We start from the raw sequence: 24,734 nt of genomic DNA, 5'->3' as shown, positions 1-24,734 counted from the left end.
TTTAACTGAAACTGACATTCCTGTGAGACCAGTGCTGTTCTTCTCTCTGGTCGATTTGAATTTATCTTGTCCAGTAGAGTGCGGACGTTCCGACGCAAATTTCAAAAAACCAAGGATCCGAACAAAATCAGTATATGGGAGTATATGGGTGTTTTTTGGCTCGCTGATCGCGAATCTGAAGTCGGATTGGCAAAATTCAAGATGGCGGATCCCATATGGCCGACCTGATGACAGTATTTATATTATTATTACATTTTATAAGTTCAGAATAGCATAGAGTCATACGGTATTTACAAATATAGCAATTGATTTATATAACCTCATCTCAAATTTGCCTACTATTGCTTCTGTTGAGCGCATCCGAGGCAAGTCAGAATAAAAGTATTTTTAACACAACGTAGGTTCCTTTATTTTATTTAAACTATTTGTTCTGCAATTGGTCAAATTCTTACCTCTTCAACTTTGTTGAACGACTGGGTAAATGGTAATTACTAACCGAATTATACTAAATTATCATAGGATAGATCGGTGCGAAGCAGTGGGGCCCCAGAAGCTTAGGGCCTCGCAGAGCCTTACTAACTTTATTTTTGACAAAACATTTTATTAAATCAATATTAATGATTTATGTGTAGTCTCTTGCTCTCAGGAGAGGCCGAAAAATATCTTGGACCGAGCAGCATTAGTTGCCAAGTTCTACGCCACTGATTAACAGATTTTGAATGATGTCATTCAGAAAATTTTATTCGACAACTATTAGTACACGTGTGAACTCTTTTTGGACGAAAGTCAACAATCTCTATTATTTTAAATTATTAAATATACGGCAGTTTCTCTGAATGTGTAACCTTAGAAATGGGAATGAATCAAGAGTTATCTTGATTACAGAAATAAAGTTTTATTTTTGTATTTGTGGTTACTTTTTACGAAAATTTATTACTCTTCAAACCAGTTAAAAAATATGTAGGTGGCGCCCTCTACTGGTAGGAGACATATTGATATCAAAATCAAATTTCTCATGTCAAAAAACGCCCAGACACCAACTTTCATCCAAATATTGACTTTACTTCAGAATTTATTTGGAAAAAATCGAAATAAAAATGAAACTTCTACACCCTGTATCTCCGAAACTAAGCATTTTAGGACATACATTTAAAAGAACTTTTTTACTTATTTTTATCTGCAGAATATGCAGCCGAAGTTTCCGGGATATAGTTCGGACCACCCTATATATTGGTTAAAGGTTAATTTTATCTACTTTGAAGTAGTTTTCAAATTGTCATCCTGTATGTACAATTTGAAACCAACCAGCAACATATGGTAAACCGATAGCAAGCTAGTTAAGGCACACACATAATAGGTCTTTGCGAGCGCGACCCGTACGTAGAAACGTGTTAATTTTCGCATCGTAAATCAAAATGCACCGTTTTACGTGGCGGCATGAAAAACTAAGCGCGTCGCGCCGTGTGCACTGGTGCAGCTTTTTATTATTTATTGCCCGTGACTCGCGCGCGCCGCCGCTGGCTTTTTTTCTCTCCCCGTGTACAAATTTTAATTGCCCGCGGACGGCAATTACGCCGATATTTATGGGGTCACGCTGCCCAAACAATGCCTCATACCCAGATACCGTATTTTATTAGGTCCGATATTTATATGAATTTAATTCATAGTTCGCACAGTATAAAGTTTCGTCTACACGTAAAGTTTTACTTGTCAACTTTGCGTATCAGGTTCAACCAGAGACATAGAGAAATGTTCTTATATCATGGTGGTTACCTTTTTCGCGCTTAGGTCTACCGGGGGCATTAAAAGATTATGTCACAGCGCGAAAAACTGACCAATCAAATTCGATGTTCTGTTTCCAGGGTCAGAATGTTATTGTGTGCGAAAACATTATGACCATTGATCTAGCCACAGCGCGATTCTGCCACGCGCTTTAGCATACAAGATAACGTATGGTCGAATAAAAACGGTGTCAGCGATGGCTATGAAATGCCGATCAATGACATTTCCCATATAATTTTACATATAAAATGGCAGCGATCTTCATTTCATAGCCATCGTTGACGCCGTTTTTATTCGATCATATGGTAAAAGTAATACGGTTTTTATCCCTAGATCATATATACTTACGTGGATAAATCAACGCCATAAGTTTAGCATTAAAAAATATGTCTCCAACAGCACGACCAAAATAATCACAATTTTATACAGTTTAGAAAGTACAAATTATACATTGTTATGGAAACCAGCTTTTCATTGTGAACGCTTGTTTTTTGCGTTTTTTATTTTAAAAATTGTATTAATTACTCTTTTATTGACCGTTTTTATATAGCCAATGATGCAAGTGTGTTGAGCAAGAAGTTAATTTTAAGCAACTTTTTTTCAACTATATTTCTATTTTTTTTTCGTTGGACTTTCTAAATACTCGTAAAAATGTCTTTAGTTATTCTTAGTGTATGAAAGTTCTAATATAAAGGTCCCCGAATAATCTTTTCATAGGCAAGTATTCAGTTGTTCTTTTATTTATATTAAACCACATGCATACTTTCTGCAAAAACGGTCCATCGAAGACAAATACGCATGCACTGGCATGCGGAACTGCGGGTTGATAAGTTGCACTATTTTAATGCTGGCTCTAGACTTACACCGCAAAGTTGCGGAGTGAAATAAAGTTCAGAATGGCTATGAACTACGCTGATCTGGGCCCGAATTCTGTAACTTTGAAAATGCTAAGCGCTTTTAGATGCTTAGCGTATATGACGTTAATTTTCGCTGATCGCGCACTTAATTAACGATTTCGGTATTCTCGTCTGACGCGGTTAGCGTCTTTACTGATTGCGCTGAGCGCTTTCAAAACGGTTGCCTTAAAGGATCGTTTTGCTTGTCGAACTGTCAGTGAAAATCGAAAAAATTGTGATTTTGTGCGTTATCTTGCTATTTAGTGAAAATTACTACTTTTTCCATAAATTCCTCAATAAGTAATTGATAATTTATGACTTGGCAGCTATAAATATTGTTCAAAACATCGAAAATGCTGAGAAGCGTCTTCAACACTTCCCTCGTATAATAAGAATAATGACATATGCATAGAAAAATAGCTTGACATAACTCAACAATAGGTTATGAAATTCACGTAATATTGACATTTTTCATTTTTATATCCGTCAGTTATCAATTTTTGACTATTAGCCATAGACAAACAAATAAAAAGAGACTGGCAAATTAAATGGCAAAGAGAGGGACAACGTTCCCGTAGCGCAACTCAGAACGCAAAATTTCGTTCTATTTATGTCTTTGAATAAGAAGACTAAGGAAGGAGCATAATGCTATCCATGTATTCCTGCATGGTGGGCGGAAAAAGCACTCTAGGGTGGGGATCCTTGACAGTTCTGTTTGACGATTCATTTGACACATTTGAATTTGATTTGAAATTTTGTGGATTTGTCAGTCTTTACGGAGCTTATTTTATGTTATTTATTATTTATTCTACTACTGATGTAGGTAGGTGTCTGTATAAAGGTAGTAAGAATAAACACTGTTATTTTTTGTTATTATTTAAAGATTATTTATTTTTATGTATAAATAAATATGTTTATAGAACAGTACAATTTTTGCTTTTTTTTATAATTTCCCTTATAATAGTAGTATTCTTTCGTTCTGAAACTGCAAATTTTCACTTAAATTGATTTATTTCCTACACCACGTTCCCTTTACGTGGTATAGGGAGTAAATCAGTTTAAGTGAAAATTTTCAGTTTCAGAATGAAAGAATACTACTAATAAAGGCTAATTTAAATTTTCCGCCAGCCAGAATGTGCGATAATGTCTTACGATACGTTTTATACCTATCTCCATCTTTGCTGTCTGGAATTACTCAGTTCTTGCATTAACATTGAGCCACATTCTAGCGTGTCTTCACTAAAAGGATCCTTCTCAAAGAGTTCTTTGTACCTGGTTAACAGTTCTCTAGAATCGTTAGAAAGACCAGGAATATATTGTTCTCTGCAACCCCTTGGTATTGTATGTCTTGAGACTAGCCTCACTAGATCAATAAATCGTTCGTAGTTCTTTGGTATGGGCTCCAGTTCACTAATAGCTGAATCCAATTCACTAGAGAAATTCTGCCAGTTGGCTTTTTGAAATTAAACCGACGCCTAAATGGAATATTTGGTGATCTGACGGCTGCGTATACGTCAATTCCTATTGGTTTGTGCTGAGTTTTAGGCACGGGATGGTATACTCTTTTAATACACTGCCCTTCCAATGCTAGGCTAGTGAAACATATATCGGGGTTATATCCACGTTTCCAGATGTTGCTGTGGAAAGAATGTGGAAGTTTATTATCGTGTATAAGGGTAAGATCACATGATTCTGCCCATTCTTCGACCAGGCTTCCGTTCGTGTCGGAATCTGTATATCCCCAGGCTGGGCTATGGCTATTAAAGTCACCCAAGACGAATTTAACCTTCTGAGAATCGAAAATTCAATGGTGGTGTGTAAAGATAAAGGTTTCTGCCGGGGGCTTGTAGGCGGAAGTGACAGTGTAATTTCCAATTTCCACTGTTAATATTTCGATGTTATTTGTGTTTGATGACCCAACTGATGTAATTGCTTTGTCAGGTTTGACAAAGATTGCACTCCCATATTTGTTATGAGGTAGTTCAATGGCCAATCGCATGCCAGGGATATTAGGTTGTTTTTGTGTGTGGTCCCTGTGTGTCTCCTGAATACACAGAACATCGCATTTATTAATTCTGCAAAAATCGGATAATAATTCCTGTTTGCTATTCGTAATACCCTCTATATTTATGGACGCCATCGTCAAGGTCGACGCCATCGTCAAAGATGGATAGACAAGATAGAGCAAATTGATATGACTCACAGTAGTAAGATCGCATGGAATTTCCTAAAAAAACTTGATGGCGACCCAATTGAAAGGAAACAAATCGGTAACATCAAACCTGACCAGATTGCCCACCAGCTGCTGAAGAATGGAAAGCCCGAAAAGAGAACTAGAATACCAAGATTAGAGAGAGATCGAGCAAACGAGATTAACATCCTGGAGAATCCCTACAGTTTAAAAGAACTCAATTACGCTTTAAACAATATGAAAAACGGAAAGGCAGCAGGCGTAGACGATTTGTGTACCGAGCAGATTAAAAACTTCGGCCCAGCAACAAAAATGTGGGTTTTGAAATTTTTTCAAGAATGTACCGACAGCCACAAAATCCCGAAATCTTGGCGAAAATCTAAAGTTGTAGCACTGCTGAAACCGGCTAAAGATCCAGGACTGGCCAGTAGCTACAGACCGATCTCCCTGTTGTGTCATTTGTACAAAGTTTACGAGCGAATGATTCTCAGACGCATGGAGAAAATCGTAGAATCGAAACTTATTCCTCAGCAAGCGGGCTTTAGGCCGGGAAAATCATGCACTGGGCAGGTCTTGGCTCTTACAGAGCATATCGAGAGGGGATACGAGGAGAAGCTGATCACTGGAGTCGCTCTTGTCGATTTAACCGCCGCATATGATACCATCATTCATAAACACCTCCTAACTAAAATATATGCTACAATTAAGGATTATAACCTGGTAAAAGTGATCGAGACAATGATGCAGAACCGACGCTTTTGTGTCACTCTGAACAATAGTAAGAGCAGATGGAGAACTCAAAGGAATGGGCTGCCCCAAGGAAGCGTCCTGGCGCCAATGCTATTTAATATATATACCAACGATCAACCTCTCCCTGCCTACTCAAAACATTTTCTTTATGCTGACGACCTGGCAATAGCTGTACAAGATACCAGCTTTCACAGCGTCGAACAAAAACTGGAAGGTGCACTTAACACAATGGCTAGTTACTACGACCGGAACTCACTTAAACCCAACCCTTCCAAGACGCAGGTTTCCGCTTTCCACCTACGCAATAGAGACGCTGCAACAAAGCTTAATATCTTGTGGAGAGGTAGTTTGCTGGAGCATACAGAAAAGCCGAAGTATCTCGGAGTGATACTAGACAGGACCTTGACATATAGGTACCACTGTCAGAAAACTCGCCAGAAAGTCAGCGCTAGAAATAACATTTTGAGAAGGCTAACTGGAAGCAAGTGGGGCGCAAATCCATCTGTCTTAAAAACAACTGCACGGGCTTTATGTTTTTCAACGGGAGAATATGCCTGTCCTGTATGGAATAGATCGAGCCATGCCAAACAAGTTGATGTTGCTTTAAATGAAACGTGCCGAATAACAACAGGGTGTATGAAAGCAACAAGCTTATTTCAACTTTACAGAGCCTCCGGATTTGCAGCTCCCTCACAGCGGCGCAAAGCGGCTGAACACACTGAAAAGTTTAAACAGATGTTCGACGAGCGCCATCCGCTTTTTGGCGAGTTCCAAGGATCAAGCAGACTCCGATCTCGGAAAAACTTTTTAAAAACTGTTCAAGAAGATCCACCGCTTGATTATCCTCTTAGAGAAGAAGATTCTGCAGGCCAACATCTTGATTGGGTCACGTGGAAGTCCCTAAACCGCATCAGAACAGGAGTAGCGCCTGTTAAAACCAACAAAGCGAAATGGGGACTTATCACGGATGAAGACACAAAATGTGAATGCGGCGAAATCCAAAATATGGAGCATGTGCTGTCATGCATAAGATGCCCTCATACATGTACCCTTGAAAATTTATGGAACGCCGATGAAAATGCTTTAGACGTCGCCCGGTACTGGGCTAAAGAATTTTAAATTATAATTGTACATTATGTACCTATATGGTCCGGATACGAAAAAGTAAAGTAAAAGTAAAAGTAAAGTATACCTATCTCTTTCTTTTTCATATAAAGCACACATATTAAAGAAAGATAACAATAAAGACGTACGTCCTGCCATGGTCCTGCTAATTGGTTTCAAAATTGTTATTCTGAGTTGCGCTACGGGAACGCGGTCCCACTCTTTACCTTTTGGGATTTGTCAGTCTCTTTTTATTTGTTTGTCTATGCTATTAGCTACATTAGAAATTGTGATTTTGCCAATATGTGCTCAACGCGTATCCAGAACACGATTCGCATGGCAACGAGAATACCAAAATCGACTGCCTTGCGTTTCGCTGATCATCGATTACTTGCGCTCACCGCTTTGAAAGCGTAACGTTTTTATGTCAAAGTTACCGAATACGGGCCCTAACCTCCTCATCCACACTCGCGTTTTTCACAGTACTCTTCACGCCTTTGTGATGAATGAATGAAAAAAAATATTTTTATTTTAATTGAAAGGCGAACCATACAGGCGATTAAAATTCATCTGAGCCCCCTTCCAGCTCCAGAGTACATTGAGTTCTTCCCAGTTTTTCTATAGTTTCTCTAAGTAGAATGTAAAGAGTCAGTTTCTTTTTCAAGACCGAAACCACAATTCGCATTGAACTACTAATCCGGAACCAATTATCATTATTTCCAAACTAAAGTTTGCAGTGAACTAGTGAACTAGTTTCCAGTGAACCGTCAAAGTTACCTTCAATGAACAAGGGTATCCTAATATTATATTTTCATCTTCCCTCGTCACTCTTGGTAGAAAATCATTGCGTAACCAATTACACCTTCAACACCTCTTTAACCAGAACAAGTCTCCATCGGAAACAAGTATAAATACATGTCGGCGACAGGCAATCAGTAATAAGCCGTTTTACGCCCGCTCAATTTACATCCGAACGCCACTCTCTTTTATCTCACGCTCCGACAATTCTTGCTCTGCCTTCTAATTGCACTAATTGCCTATTTAGTTAATTAGGCGAGTAAAAAAGGGTGGTTGACGATTGGCGGAAGGCAACCGGTGAGGGGTGCGGGCGAGGAAGTAAATTAAGTCGTCATTTGGGTGTCGGAACATGAACTGTAAGTTATTTCAAATTTTCTCTCGGCCCCTTTTGGTTTGAGCTAATTTTTGGAAGGCGAATTGGTGGAGGGAAAGAGGTTGATGGCCTCAGTTTAATTAAGGAGACCTGATTATCTTGAAATTGTTCTGGTTTTATAGTATAATAATACAAACAAAATTTTACACGAAAGTCATACTTTTTATCAAAGTCTAGCATTTATTTTTTGTGTATTAATAAATATTTACATAAAATCAGATGATTAAGAATCTATTACGCTGTACTGTTCGGGTCGCTCTCAGGGGTCGGGTAAAGCGGGTGTGTGGCCGAAAGAAATATACAGGGTGGTCGGAATGTATTCCGGAAATTTCGGCAGCATATTCTTCAGATAAAAATAGGTAAAAAAGTTCGTATAAATGTATGTCCTAAATTGCTTAGTTTCGGAGATACAGTGTGTAGAAATTTCATTTTTAATTCGATTTTTTCCAAATAATTTCTGAAGCAACGTCAATATTTAGATGAAAATTGGTGTATGGGTGTTTTTTTACATGAGAAATTTGATTTTGATGTCAATATGACTCCTACTGGTAAAGGGCGCCACCTACAAGTGTTTTAACTGTTTTGAAGCGTAATAACTTTTTGTCTGTACCTGTATAAAACTATCGAAGGAAAAAATATACATCCCTGTGATTTTTTACGCAAAAAATATCTCTTTGTAAAAATCGCTACGAGCAACCGATCTCAAGATATTTAGAATGAAAATAAATAGTCAATACATGCCATTATTAACGAAAAATAAACACTTTTGAGTAGATAGTTATTTTACTGAATAATAATAAATTTGGGAAATTTTAATTTTTTTAAATTAATCATATTTTTTCTGCAAAAAAATGATGATAAAACAGTTTTTGTTGAATTTTTGGTACAAAAACATTTCAAATTTATGATCTCAGTCTAATAACTATTTAGTTAACATGTTTAATTTAGGTCAGTGATGACAGGTATTGATAATTTCGATTCCAAATATCTCGAAAACCATTACCCGTAGCGATTTTTACCAAGAGACCTTTTTTACGTAAAAAAAATACGAAAATGTATTTTTTTACTCAGTAGTATTATACAGATATTTATTAGATTACTTTTTTAATATTAAATTTGTGAAAATATAATTAGGGTTAGAATGATTCCCTATTTTTTTTTGATCCCTGATATTTTTTTACTCAGTAGTCTTATACAGGTACGGAAAAAAAGTTATTACTCTTCAAACCAGTTAAAAAAATTGTAGGTGGCGCCCTCTACTAGTAGGAGTCATATTGACATCAAAATCAAATTTCTCATGTCAAAAAACTCCCAGACGCCAATTTTCATCCAAATGTTGACGTTACTTCAGAAATTATTTGGAAAAAATCGAAATAAAAATGAAACTTCTACACCCTGTATCACCGAAACTAAGCATTTTTGGACATACATCTATACGAACATTTTTACTTATTTTAAGTTTCCGGAATACAGTTCGGACCACCCTGTATATTATATTTCAGAAATCTAACCTAAGGTTTAGACCGATCCTGTCGTGTTAAGCCACACCTAAAATTCCAAACACACTTTGATTAATGCTTGATTAAGGTTAGCAGAGCTTCAGCATTTGCCACAGAATAGCAAGTAATTTGTTACAAAACCTAATAAATTATATATCACTCTAATCACAAAACTTCAATCTATTTCCGTATTCCAACGGAATTTTAAATTATGTCTTTATTTTCGAGAAAATTTAGTTGAAACATAAGGAATATTTTGTTGATGTTTGACCATCAAATGATTTCCTGGAAAGAACATAACGCCGTTCCGGTAAAACAATGACGCAACTGCAAAATTATAAAGTTTACAGGAGAGCCGAAAAACGATTGTGATTTATTGTTAATTAAGTTTTAAAGAAAAAAATACATCTTATTTGTAATGAATTTTATGGAATTATAAGTTAAGTATGAATAGTTTTAACTGACAAAAATTTGAATTGGGCAGTATTTACTTTTACTATTGATTTTGTAATTGCGTCATTATTTAGCCAAAAATTTGTATGAAAATGCAGCACTTGTGTCAATAAACTTTTATTCGGTATGTTTTAAAAGTACATTCAACTGAAGTTTAATAGTCAGGTACGAATTCTTTAAGACAAAAAATAACAGAAAAATATTTCTAACAAGAACAAACAAGAACAAAGTATGATCTAAAAGAAAATTTAACAGACAACAGAATCAAAAAAATGTTTATAAAACTCGGGAATAATTTTACCATCCACCAAACTTTTTAAATCCTTCTTTTTATTATCTGATAATGGAATTTTTTTGGTGTAAGCAGGTTTCATTACAATTTCCTTTATAGGATGGGCTTCAACACTACGTCTTTTCTTAGGTTTAAAATCTACAGTGTCCCACTCCTGTTGTTTGAAACTTGTTTTCTAATAGAATACCTCGCGGCCTTTTTCAAAATGAAGTAGTCTTACATCACTAATTTTAAATTCCTGTCCGACAATATTCTTTAATAAGCTAGGAGCGATTTCCGCATGTAAAGCTTTGAGATCAAAGAAGTCACTGAAGGTCATTTCCTTAACAACAAGAGGATTTCCTTTTTTTTTGGAATTCCTTATGAGCGAGACATATTGCTCGGGAACATAAATTGGTCCCGAGTTTTTGGCCCTTTTTACATTTTTTTCTATAATACTATGTACAACGTCGCCCTCGTTCTGTGTGTGACCTCGAACCAGATATTTGTGAGTAATCGAATTAATATTATACGCTCTCACTGCATATAAATATGCTGCGATCATAAATCTAAAAATAAAATTAAAGTTTAAAAAACAGTAGTTACTAGTGCATTCGTGCATTTCACAAAATACTTATTCTTTTGTTGCCCCCCACAGTTGTCGGAGTAAAATACCACGTCTAGACCAGGCTTCAATTGTGCGAGTTCTTGAAGATAGAGTAACACACATGTTCCAATTTCGGTAACACCCCTGCAGCCTAATCCCTCGTGCCAAAAAAAACAATAAGATTTATCGTTTCCAATTTCTGATACCTGCAAAATTTACAAAATTAAAAATTATCGCCAATGATATTTTTTAACTTACGGTGAAATTGTAACAGTTAAGGCGACTTTTATAAAAAAAAGCAGATGTTTGTCCAGTCGGAACAGGTAATACGGCCTGTAGATCATACACGGCTAACGTAACTTCTTTGTTTTTGGCTCTTTCTTTATCTTTATCTTTTTCTGCTCTGCTTAATTCTTTTTCTTCTAAATGTTCATGATATTTATTTTCAAAAACTTGCTTATCATCACCAACTGAATTTTTATACGCCTCACAAAGGTCACACTGGTCTTTTCGTGGTATAAAGAATCCAATATTATATTCTGTATTGAATATTCTCGCATACATGTCATAGGTCGCAGCTGTTTTGGACACAGAAGATCTTCCGCTTGAATAGTGCCTATGTAATTCAGCAATAGTGAGGCCTCCGTCTATAAATTCCCGTGTAGTCTCCTTCCGGACGTAATGGCTCTCAGTCCTTGGAATACCATCGATGTGATCCCGCACAGATTTTACTATTTCTTCGTCCGCCTTTCTATGTTTGCCATGTTTTCCTCTTTTGTCTTCAACCACAATTCCATTACCTGATACTCTGGATGTGATAACTGTTCGCAGTTTTCTTTCCGTTATTCCAAGAGTACCAATTAAAAAAGCTTTACATACGCGAATTTTATTTCCATTAACTACAAGAAAAAAGGCACAATTTGGCTTCCGAGGCTCTCCAGCGGTGATTCGTCTATATTTAACTTGAAGTTGTTCAATACATAAACCTAAGAAATCTCGCTGCCTCTGTAATGAGGACATCTCCCAATATTCCTTAAAAAGCTGAGCTCTGTCATTTTCGGAAACCTTTTTTGAACATCCAAGTATACATTTTTCTGGACAAGGTGGACCCATCACTTTGGCCGGCATCACTTTTCCGGTTCTAGATTTATAACTTTTTCCGCTGTTCTTCAATCTTTTTGCTTTTACGCTTGTCCAATTTTCAGTTCTGCATAATCTTTTTTTGCCTTTCTTAGGAGTTGGAGAATTTTCTTCACCTTCTGTAGTTTCTAAAAAGTTAGGTAAGTTTTGACCAACTTGTCCAGGTTCTGAGTTTGACGATTCTTCATCGCTTGAGGGCTCGTAATTGTCGCTTGAACCTGCAGAAAAATCACTTTTTGGACTCGCATCATCACAGTAAATATTTTTAGGATATTTTTTTAATCTAAGTTTTGTTGGGCCCTCTTTTTCTACAACATAAGTGTTAGAAATATCAAGAAACGTAGATACTGCAGGACTTGGAGCTGAACATCCAGGCTTTGCAGAAATAACTTCCGAATCAGAATTTGAAGCTGAACATACAGCCATTTCAGAAATAGTAGTTAAATCACCTTGATTTTCAACTAAAGAAAGAGCAAGATTTACTATCTTTTCGGCTCTTAAACCCATCTTTGTAACACTAGAATTTATTATTAGCTGCGCCAAAACTCGTAACTTCTAACTGCTTCTGCAACAAAGTAAAACATAAAGTTGCAGCCGAAAAGTACTGATGCCAAATTATGTATGTAAGTACGTAAGTCGACTAATTTGTCGGTATTCAAATAATTAAAAAAACAATTATACATTATTTATATTAGAAATTATTAACTGTCATAAAATTAATCTATGACTTATAAATTCTAAAAAAAAATGTCAGAAAGTACATTTATGACATTGGAAAAGATAAATTTTAAGGCAATAATATAAAGCGCAGTTATAACACACAAAAATATTAATATTTGAAATAAAAATGACACAATGTACACTTACGTCGTTATTCTTCCGAAGTCGCCAACACAGATATCCAAAATTTCGTCTTATCTTGCAATTACGTCGTTTTTCTACGGAAACAGTAACATCTCCCATGAAGTTTCAAACACAACTGAATCAAATGTCATTGTAATTCTGAGAGGAAGGGAGCAAACGTAAATATTCGAATAACGACGTAACTGCCATCTTGTGGCCGGGGGTGGTAGTACATTTACGTCGTTGTTTATCCGTATAGAGGCATTAATTTTGAAAGTGATGGCGCTGATAAGTCAAAATTTCAAAAATTTGCAGTTACGTCATTGTTTCACCGGAACGGCGAATAACATGTTCCTTCCTAATTTAGTCGAAAAAGTCGTTAAGAACTTAGGTGGGAATTGTTGATAAATGTTATATTCCATCCATATTTGAAGATATATATGGCTACTTGTACACACATTGTGTTGTTCTCGTTTAAATGGCATTCTTGAAGGCAATGTATTCACAACTGAGGACATGAATTCTTTTTGGTTATTTTAACGTTTTTTTTTAATAAGTTGTGAAATCGGTAAAAAGAAGGGGTTGCAATCTACTGCCACTGCCAAAAGGCAGTTGGCTTCTTGCACAAATGCTGGTATATTAACTTTTATTTTTGCTGGTGTATACCCCAGAATTTGGGCGTATTATGAAATACTCTGTATAAAGAACAGAAGACTTACCTTGATACCACAGAAACAAGTCTGTATATATGTAAATCTTCTCAATTCTATCTTTATTCAGTGGCGAAACACTCAGGCTTATTCAGTTTTACTAGAATAAAAAAATATATGATGTGTTTGATACTTAATATTGATATAAGCTCTGATCCAGTGTGTATTCGATTAAAAGTAAAACAATTCGTAATTAATATAAATAATTTGTAATATATATTTTTTTCAACAAAGAACACCCCATCACAAATTCCATATAATATTTCAATTCACTTTTCTCACAGAACCTTTTTGTTTTATCCAATCTAAGAAAAATATGGTTAACTTTAGTTTAACATTGTCAGCTATGTTAAACATTGTGTGAGAGAGCAATTCAATTGACGTAAACCTTGTTCAATATTAAAATATACACGGTAGCAAGCCACCACTCTTTAGCAGTATAATAAAGAGTAGATTCAATGTGAAACACCCTTATATACATGCATTCAACCGCATATGTACATATAAGATCCCTCATCTCTTCACACCCCATTCAAGTATCAAACCCATCCCTCGCCAACATACAAACCGTTTTGCACGAAAGTTCCTTAACACCATTACCGTTGTCTAGCGTGCCGGTTGCGGTAATATGCCGCCTCCGCACGTCAAAAACTACCCTTTGTTCGTTCTCTAATACCGAGTAGCGAGTTTGTACCGACCCATTACCCTCCTCAACGTACCTACATCGGAGAGAATATCCTCAATCCTCCATTTTTGAGCGGTTTTCTTCGGACGGACTTTTTACGTAACTTTATGCGAATATGACTAATACCACTTTGAAGAGTAAAGCCACAGAAGTTGTGAATGTGAAAGAGATATGATGCCATGTCTATTTATGACAGGAATTAAGAATGTTTCTTTCCCCACAGGAATTCATTTGGCTGCTGATCAAGTTGATCATTTCTCTCACGAGGCCCTCTAAATTTTTTAGTTTATTGTCTAAAAAAATAAGAGACCATTGTAAACCCTTAATATTCACAATAAACCTTGCCCCAAAGACGATTCATTTCCCATTTAAAGGTACATTCAGGCTGAGAGCGTCGAGGGTCGCGTCGCGTTTGCGTCGCGTCCGCGTGACGAAATGGAATCAATTCACTTAACTTAAATTAGACCGTTCAGGCAGACAGCGTCGCGTTTGGCGTTGCGCTAGCGATAGCGTCCGCTGAGCGTCGGGGTTCGAGTTCAATGGGGCGGACGCGACGCAAACGCGACGCAAACGCGACGCGACGGTCGACGCTCTCAGCCTGAATGTACCTTAAAATTACATGGGAATTTGCCACTTTTTTCAATTTTTTTTTCTCTCGATCTTGTTCTCTCGCCAGCCATGACAATCATACATATATTCTACAGAACTGAACGTTCTACAAAAAAGGTCTTTTACAATTTTTCGATAAACCTACTCCTTCAAAAGTTATTCACGGTTAAAATTAACCACTCGGTAAATTCCTAAATTTTCCAACTCTTTTGACAAAATTATGATTATTTTTGAAAAAATGTATTTATTGCTGTAAAAATATACAATTCTCATAGTGTTAAGGTTGGGTTAAAAGCCTAAAATTAAGAAATCTTCATCTTCTAATCAAGTTTAAACCATTTAAGTATAGCTCATTTATTTTTTGAACTAAACATTCTTTAGTTGGATTTTGATATTTCTTCTTATACGCGCTTACAGTCTGAATCACATATTGATTTTCATCTTCACTTCTATATAAAATATTAATGTATTCTTCTGACATTTTAACAGCTCTTTCTGTTGTATCAATCAATTCAAACTTGTATCAATATTAAACCGTGTAAAAAATTGTAACGCATTTGAATTTATGAAATAATCAAGGCTTTTATTTATAAACCATTTAAAACAATCCTGATTAAAAATGCAGCGGTTAGAACTATCGAACTCTTCGTCATTATTCACTTTTAAAGCTTCAACCCTTTTCGACCTGATACTATATAATAAATATTAAAATTAACTACCTACCATGCATTTAATTGTTTTTCATGATTGAAAATTGTTTATCACGGTATCATGAAAATTGTTTTTCTTTTTTCAAATAGATTACATTTTTCAAAATAATCATAATTTTCTCAAAAAAATTGAAAAAATTAGGAATTTACCGAGTGGTTAATTTTAACCGTGAATAACTTTTGAAGGAGTAGCTTTGTCGTAAAATTGTAAGGGACCTTTTTTGTAGAGCGTTCAATTCTGTAAAAGAATATATGATTGTCATGACTGCGAGAGAACAAGACCGAGAGAAAAAGAAATATTTGCAAAAAGTGGCAGATTCCCAAGTAATTTAAATGGGAAATGAATCGTCTTTGGGGCAAGATTTATTGTGAATATTAAGGGTTTACAAATTACTGGTATTTTTGTTAGTTGAAGGGGGCGGCAAAATAAATGGTGCCTAGGGTACCAATACACCATAAAGCGCTCCTGCCTAATTTATATGAAAAGGGTGTTTCCCTTTAACAGTGTCTAATTTGGCCCACTGTGTACAGTTCTTCTATATAATGAAAGAAGTGTTAAATCTGCATACACCATTCTAATAGCGATATACAATATCCAACAATATTTATAATAAAAATTATGTTAAAAATACATTCCCGGCACAAAATTCCGGCCACCATAAAATTTTGACTAATTTTGATGTTTTATAACTTTTCAATATTTGTTATCCGATTTTTATAATTATTATGATATTAGTTGACATTATTTTTTTATTATTTTAATGGATTATATATTTCGGTTAGGTGAATTTATACCAGGGTAAATCAAAACTTCGTTTTTTGCAATAAATTCAAAACACCCTGTGAAAAAAATGGGACGGGTATTTTCGGGACGGGTAGTTAGTATCGAACGTGTATCATTCAAAATTTAATCTACGATGCGACAAGAGAGATGATCCAAAGAGATTTGATTTAATTTAAAATATCAGAGATATCCTTATAAAAATTAAAATTCAAAATTATCAGGTGCCCATATTAGTCGACGCCGTGGTAATCGTGCTTGTTGATTGTTTCCATTTTGACTTTGACAACTCAATTATTGATGTTCAATTTTGTGTTAAACGTTCAGTTTTAGCAAAAAACAAAAAATAATATTAATATGGGTGATTCTGATTCTGAAAGTGTTCTTTCGGATATTGAAGGCATTGCGCAAAACGTTGTCGATTCCCTACTTCTCGAAAAATCGAGACAAACGTACGAGCAAGCCTATGTAAAACTTGAAGATTGGTGTAAAGGGAAAGGAATCAAGAATAGTAGTAACGAAAAGGTTCCCCTGATATTTTGAACATCTTTCAAAACATAGGAAGGCTTCATCACTTTGGGTATATTATTCCATGCTAAGTTCAGTTATACCAGTGAAGAAAAATACAGATATTAGTAAGTACGTCCATTTAATTGCATTTCTAAAAACAAAAATCGGAAGGATTTCGGTCAAAAAAATCGAGAATTTTAAGAAAAGAAGACATAGCTCGTTTTTTGTTGGAAGCCGATGATAAAACTTATTTCCTGACAAAAGTTTCATTGATAGTGGGATTTGCGGGAGCCTACCGGCATATCGAGTTGACAAATCTGCAGCTGCAAAATGTTAAAGATGAAGGACAATGCATTCATGTCATTATTCCATTTACGAAAACAAAGATATCACGAGATTTCTTTATAACGAAAAGGAATGTTGAAGGAATAAATATGGTGGAAATTGTTCGAAGATATATAGCTATGCGGCCAAGCAACACATAACATACTCGATTTTTTGTGGGGTACAGAAATGGAAAATGTATTAAGCAACCCGTTGGCATTAATACTTTAGGGAAAATTCCGTATAAAATAGCATTGTTCCTAAGTCATCCAAATCCACAACAATACACTGGACATTGTTTCCGTAGATCGTCTGCGTCGTGGCTTGCAGATACAGGAGTGGATTTATTAACTGTTAAAAGACGTGGTGGTTGGCGCCCTAACACAGTGGCAGAGGGCTATATAGAAAATTCCAAAGAAAATAAGAAAAAAGTGTCATGTAATATTATGGATAACATTTCTGGCAATGATGGATCTTCAACAAGTTCAAGCACTCAGGAAATAAATTTACTTTCTAAAAATTCAACTCACCTGTCATCGTCTGGAATTACTTTAACCAATTGTACTGATATTATAATTAATGTTTACAATAAATAAACGTATTTAGGTACCTTTTTTTGCTTGTTTCTTATTTTAAAATTTGCGTGTTATTATGAATTCATAATAGCACTAGTGCTATTTTGGAAGCCATAATGACATCCAAATGACAATGTTAAATGTGTCATAATGACATTGTCGTAGATTAAAATTATTATAAAGTTATTGGTTTTGTGAATAAAAGAATCTCCGAAATCAGTATTTTACTTAAAAACATTTAGCTCATAAAATAATAGAGATAATGGGATACTTCAAAAAATAAAATAAAATGTTAGGAATATATCTAAAATTAAGTGTTCTTTATCCAAAATGCCCGTCTCATTTTTTCGACAGGGTGTTTTGAATTTATTGCAAAAAACAACGTTTTGATTTACTCCGGCATAAACCCACCTAACCGAACAATATAATCCATTAAAATAATAAAAAATAATGCCAATAAATTTATCTACACTATTTGTATACTCGTATATATTGACACTATACAGGGTTGTTCACCACATACGACACAGAGTATTGTAGCTAAACGACTAGATTTTTACAAATTGTAAGTTTTGGGTTCGTTGAAGGACTATTAGAGCTACAATTTAAAAATATTTTTACAAGATACAGAGTGTCCCAAATAAATAAAAAATATCAAACTTGTTTTTTTTTAAATACAACAGCCTATATATTATTACATTTTTAGTTTCTACGATTAAAATAAAGGTAAATTTGATTGAGATTTATTACACTTAAACCTTATCGTTTTTGAAATATTTTCAATTTTGTGAAATTGCAGTATACATTTTAAGGCTTCATTTCTCCGAGGGTATCAAAGTTTTTAATACTAAATATTTACTGAAATTTATTTATTGATCAGTTATTGTGTTACAATAATAAAAACTTTACTACCTTATACAGAGTGTCTAAAAATTAATTTTAAATAATTACTAGCTTTAAACGGCAATAACTTGTTTAATTTAAATGGAACCCCCTGTATATTTTATGAGAATCAGATGCACAATTTAATTGTCTATCAAATTGTATTATACCATTTTTACCTATCTCTTCAAGTTTCCGTAGAACATGCATTTTCTTGTAATTTAGAACTCATTTATCAATATACCCATGGAATACTGACATTTTAGATTATTTTTAAAGATACCAAAGGTACCAACTTTTTAAAGAGTACAGATACTAATATTGTCGATATAGTTCGTTTATTTCATTAAAAAAATAAAAACAATCTTTAAATATTTGTTAAAGAGGACCAATTAATATGATTCCAGTATTCAAACTACATTAATTGACTGTTTGCGTTGATTAATAATAATTGCTCCAAATACTAAAAAACTGAATTATGTATGTGTATTAGATAGTGTGGTAAAAAATAACACCTTAAAAATGTTATTTAATTTTTTGACAAATGCTTATTAACAAACAGAGACGTTCATTTTCATAACTTATTATTATATTGATTTCTGATTCAAATCCACATTTATTTAGAATAATTTATTAACGAACACAATTAAGTATGTAGTTAATTAGTATTTGGGCGGAAATACTGGTGGTATATTTAATTAATGGTATACTCTTTTATAAAGATTTAAATAGTTTTCTTTTTGCATATAAATGGCCTAGTAATATTATCGTTTTACTAAAAACGATAATATTACTAGCCTGTACATTTTGTATATTTGTTGTTTTAAAAAAATGTCAATATTCCATGGGTATCTTTATAAATGAGATCTAGATTATAAGAAATTGCAATTTCTACGAAAACTTGAAGGAATAGGGAAGAAGTGGTATAATACAATTTGATAGACAATTAAATTGTGCATCTAATTGTCATAAAATATACAGGGTGTTCTATTTAAATTAAATAAGTTATTGTCGTTTAAAGCTAGTAATTGAAAATAAATTTTTAGACACTCTGTATAAGGTAGTATAATTTTTATTATTACAACACAATAACTGATCAATAAATAAACTTCAGTAAATATTTAGTATTAAAAACTTTGATATCCTCGGAGAAATGAGGCCTTAAAATTTACACTGCAATTTCGCAAAATTGAAAATATTTCAAAAACGGTAAGGTTTAAGTGTAATAAACCTTAATCAAATTTACCTTTATTTTAATCTTAGAAACTAAAAATGCAATAATATACAGGGTGCTACATTTAAAAAAATACAACTTTAATATTTTTTATTTATTTGGGACACTCAGTATCTTGTAAAAATATTTTTAAATTGTAGCACTAATAGTCCTTCAACAAACCCAAAACTTACAATTTGTAAAAATCTAATCGTTTAGCTACAATACTCCGTGTCGTATGTGGTGAACAACCCTGTATATTGATACTATAATCATAAAAATCGAATTACAAAATACAAAATTATGAAAGATCAAACATAGTCAAATTTTTAGGATGACGAAATTTTGTGCCCAGGAGTATATTAAAGTTCCATTTAGGTTTTTAATACTTCTAAATTATACCAACTGGCAATGATCTCACTTGAAAAAATGAGGCTTTAGTTTTTACGGAGGTATTGATACGATGCTATTATCGAACGGATGTGACATTTCAGCAGTGACGCGGCAACGTCGCGTTGTCTATCGCATGTAGACTGCGAAGGGGATCGAGGATGATGCTTTAGGGTTGTTTGGCGTGGGAGTGTCGGTCTGTTTATTTTTGTACGGTTCTTTCTTTTCGATGTGAACGATCTGAATAAATATATAAACAAGAACTGGAGCGAACATTTTAAACAGATGAACAGACACAATTACTTTTATAGGTAACTTAAAATGATACTATCAGCATAGTTTAAGGAAAAGAGTAGTTGCACTCACGCAAATATTTTCTGCCAGTTTTTGCAAGCTGGCAGGTTGCAAAGCGTTTCAGTTGAATTCGGTCTGTGAGGTTCGAGAGTTGCGTCCAAGCACAGGAACGGATTGACAAAAAATGAGTGCCTTACTGTGCGCTGCTATTAATTGTGGAAATAATTCAAAAAATTGTTTTTTGACTCTTTTTAGATTTCCATCGGATGTAAATCGGCAAGCTGATAGTAATTATCAATTAACATTTAATTATATTTTTTTATTTTAGAAGCTGAGATATTATGTAATTAATTAAATGTTATTATTTTTTTAGCATGTGTGCAGATTTTAAAAATAGTTTTTTAGATATACAGGTTGTCTCAAATATGCTCATGAAAATATTTTTTGGTCAGGGGATTTTCCATAAAATTTTCATTCCAATAATAATTTACGAGATAATTTATATAAATTGGTTTTTGAAACAATTTTAGGGTAAATATTTTGTACATCTAAAGTCTCTGCAAATTATTCACATTTTTTAATCGAAAGAATTTTATAATAGCATAATAGCTTATCATCTAAATTTAGCGGACTGTATTTTTTTATGTTTTTTTTTTATTTATTTTTTATTATAAGTGCTCGTAATATAACAATATTCAAAATATTATAGACAAAATATTGAGTTTATATTTGAGGGAAGAAAAGTGCTACACCTAGCTTTAAACCACCGTAAATATACAGGGTGGCCCATTAGTGCGAGGAAGTCCAATATCGTGGTCGTTGTCGAAGATTTGAAAAAAGGTTTATTCATATGTTTCAAGGTTTATAAAGGGGTGTATCCTAAAATATTTTGTTATATACAGGGTGTCACAAAAAAAGTTATGGTAAAGTTAGTTTGATTTTTTTATTATTTTACATCATTCTATATACATTATTCTATATTGGGTATTTTTTATGGCGTCACCAAAATCACAATATTTAAAATGGTATATCTCAACTTTTTTAAATGCGACATTCTGTATATTATTTTTCTGTCAGATACAGAATTAAAAAGTGAACATTTTTTTATTAATTTAAAGTGTTTCTAAATTTTTACCGCTGTCGCAGATATTCGCAGTATTATATTACATATGGCTCTTTCAACAGTAAAATTTTTTCAAAGCCACCTAATATGATCTTTGTCTGTCTTGTCTTGGCAAAAAATGTTTACATTTTAATTCTACATCTGAACGAAAAATAATATACAAGGTGTTGCATTTAAAAAAAATGAGATACAACATTTTTTAAATATTACGATTTTGGTGACGCCATAAAAAATATCCTGTATGCGATAAAGTACATTTTTCTACACAAATTTATTCCGATATCCTTCATGTTTAAGAAAACATAGCAAAGTATTAATAAAGTTATATTCACTCTAGTTTTTTACCACTTTTCGTATATAATGTTTTTAACCAAAGTTTTAGTAAATAAGAAATAGATTGGCAACACCGCAGTGTGCTTTGAATAAAGACAGTGAAGTACTATAGCATAATTTTATGCCGAATCCAGTTATCTACAGAAAATTAAACTTGCTTTAAATCAAAAGAAAGTCGTAGAAAATCTCTGAAATAGATAAAAATATAAAAATATGTCATTATATATTTTTCCGCATTTCTTCTCATCAGAAGATTTTCAGATACAGAAGAATTGTTACCTACACGAAATGTGAAAATATTGGGTTTTCTAGCAAGTTTTTACTCGATGATCATTTTTTTATTTTATTTTATTTTGAACTCATATTTTCCTAAATACATAATTGTGAAACTACGGCGAGTGCCACGTCTATACTTTGCCTAGTTAATAGACCACGACTATACAGCTACGTCGTCGGCTATGGAGGCGAGAACAAGGTCATATAAAGTGGCAGAAAAAGAACAAAGGATTTGACAAGGAGTAAAACTACTAGTTTCCTTATACTATGCTATCAGTTTAAGATGACATACGTTTTAATTCGCTGATGTCCTAATTGCCAATAGTCCTGAAGAACAGTCCAATTCATCCCAATTTAATAGTTATTTTTTATACAAGACGATATAATGGTATTTTATCGTCGTGTATAAAACAATATTTTTTTCCATAGCTGGTTACGTTTTAAAAAATATTCAGAAATTATTATTTCAAGGAATTTATTACGAGTAGGAAAGATATTGTGCTGGGTTGGCGTTGGTTTCTATGTAATTTGACAAATAAATAAAGCTGTCTCTTTAGTTGTCAGTTTTGAGTCAATATTTTTTAATTCTCTTTCGTGTCGATTGCTGATTGAATTGGAGCCAGAAATGGCTCAAAACGAAATAAGTAAATTAGCAACAGATGTTCAGGCTGAGGCGACAAACGCCATATCCAAACTACTTCCATTTAAATCCCGAATAACTTATGAAAAGGAATACAACAATTTTCAAAAATGGAAGCAATTAAAAAACGTGCAAGAAGAAATAAAGTTTTTAACCTATCCTCGCTGTTAAAGTATCATTTAACCTACCCTTGCGGTTAAAGTACTATTTTATCTACTATTTTTGATAGATATAAGGCAATTTTAACAGTTGCTATGGATAAAAAATCTATACTAGATTATCCCTATATCAATTATATTATCTGAAAAATGTTTCAGTTTTCATATCAGTATCAGTTTCTGGATACGAAAACTTGTACATTTTTATCTATATCTTTTAGCTGACTATTTCTGATCCCTGGACAAATACCAACTTATTAATATAGAAATTGAAATAATTCTTGCCTTGTAGGTAGTATACGATAGTTGATTAAATGTAGCGATGGGAAACACCGATTAATTTCAATAATCGAGTACTCGAGTTTCAAGTGATTTCAATAATCAAGCGATCGCTCGAGCGAAATATCGCTTGTATCTAAAAATACGGTTTTTCGCCCGTCGCTTGTTGTACTCGTAACGCCAAGCAGTAAGTTGCGTGCGCAGAGTACATATTATTTCGGTGATGAATGGCAAGTAGCAAGCGACGAGCGATTCGCTTTATCGCTTGATTTAGTTTATTTCAAAGCATTGTCGATGTAGGTCGTAAAATTTTGTCACTCAGATACGCAACGGATAACGTCGTATAAATTTGCTACCTGCAATGTACATATGTAGAAAATTCGCTCGGCTTTTTATCGAGTATGTCACATTAAAATCGGATTTCAATTTATTTCATTCTAGGAGCGCTTGCGTTCGTCGCTGGTAACTCGTCACTTACATCGCTCGTTCATAATCGAGCGATGTCGGTTATCTCAATAATCGAGTACTCGAGCGAATTTTCGCTCAAGTTATCCCCATCACTAGTTAAATGGTCTTGACATAAACGCATAATACTATCCAAAGAGTTAGAAGAGACTTAAAAAATCATTATACTTATTTTACAGAGGGGTTTCTTCAATAATTTTTCTACTAATTTTAGCACGAATTATATTTTCTATTTTTTCTTTTGCACTAAGTGTAGGTTTTTGGAACTTGTTCAGTAATTCTAAAATATTTTTCGCATAAAAAAGAAACAAAAGAAACAAAATAGCGCAGTTCAATTTATACTAATAACTTAATTAAAAAAATGTAAAATATATAAATTCATTCATATTTCAATAAATTGCATATATAATTGCAAAGTTGGCAAAGTTGCATATTTTATGTAAAACACCGGCTGCGTCTCAAAAGTGGTTCACCCCCTATAACTTTTTTATTTTTTCAGATAAAAATCGAGATTTGGTATGTTAGTATATGACATAAATTAGGATTGATTGACGGTATTCAATTGTCTTTGGTCACTTCCTGTTTCACCGGAAATGACTACAACTTTTGATTTTTAAATGGTACCCTCAGTGTTTTTTTTCTATATTCGATAGAAAATGACACTCTGAATCGAATGATATGTCATATGTCAGATTTTAACATATTCGCTCAAAAACAAATTGTATTTTAAATTTCAATCTAGAGTGCCATGGATGTGTTAAAAACATTAATTTTTAATCAAGGAGCCTTGGAAAAATAGATTTGAATGTCTAATGTTTTTAGGTCTTGTCCTGGTCGGTTAAAACTGTCAATTTTTTGGTATTTCGAGTCAAATTGTCGTTACAAACCGCGCGTTACAATTTCAAATAAACCATATGCCAAAAATGTCAACCATATAATATGCCATTCTATTCAGAGTGTCATTTTCTATCGAATAATGTAAAAAAATATAAAGGGTGCCATTTAAAAATCAAAAGTTGTAGTCATTTCCGGTGAAAGAGGAAGTGGCCGAAAATAATTGAATACGTCAA

The 24,734-nt window shown here is 33.8% G+C and overlaps 2 protein-coding genes across 2 annotated transcripts in view; both read right to left on the bottom strand.

Moving 5' to 3' along the window:
- Window positions 1-24,734, bottom strand: part of LOC115876994 (ecdysone receptor-like) — a 924,397-nt gene that overhangs the window by 713,294 nt on the left and 186,369 nt on the right. The window lies entirely within an intron of this gene.
- On the bottom strand, window positions 10,511-12,395 carry LOC115876982. The gene is made up of 2 exons (XM_030893040.1): window positions 10,983-12,395; window positions 10,511-10,930 (listed from the first exon to the last, which is right to left on the bottom strand). Exons 1-2 carry the CDS (start codon window positions 12,369-12,371, stop codon window positions 10,706-10,708), a joined length of 1,614 nt encoding a protein of 537 aa, XP_030748900.1. The 5' UTR covers window positions 12,372-12,395; the 3' UTR covers window positions 10,511-10,705.

Source organism: Sitophilus oryzae, unplaced genomic scaffold (assembly GCF_002938485.1).
Source record: "Sitophilus oryzae breed Bouriz unplaced genomic scaffold, Soryzae_2.0 scaffold_1441_pilon_pilon, whole genome shotgun sequence".
NCBI classification, from domain to species: domain Eukaryota; kingdom Metazoa; phylum Arthropoda; class Insecta; order Coleoptera; family Curculionidae; genus Sitophilus; species Sitophilus oryzae.
This window is presented reverse-complemented; position numbering and strand designations above follow the sequence as displayed.

What these genes read in the sequence shown, in the direction of transcription:
- LOC115876982 (XM_030893040.1), bottom strand. Translation starts at nt 12,371, where the DNA reads ATGGGTTTAAGAGCCGAAAAGATAGTAAATCTTGCTCTTTCTTTAGTT. An exon ending in TTAACTGTTACAATTTCACC is followed by an intron (nt 10,931 to 10,982) that starts GTAAGTTAAAAA and finishes TAAATTTTGCAG; the next exon opens with GTATCAGAAATTGGAAACGA.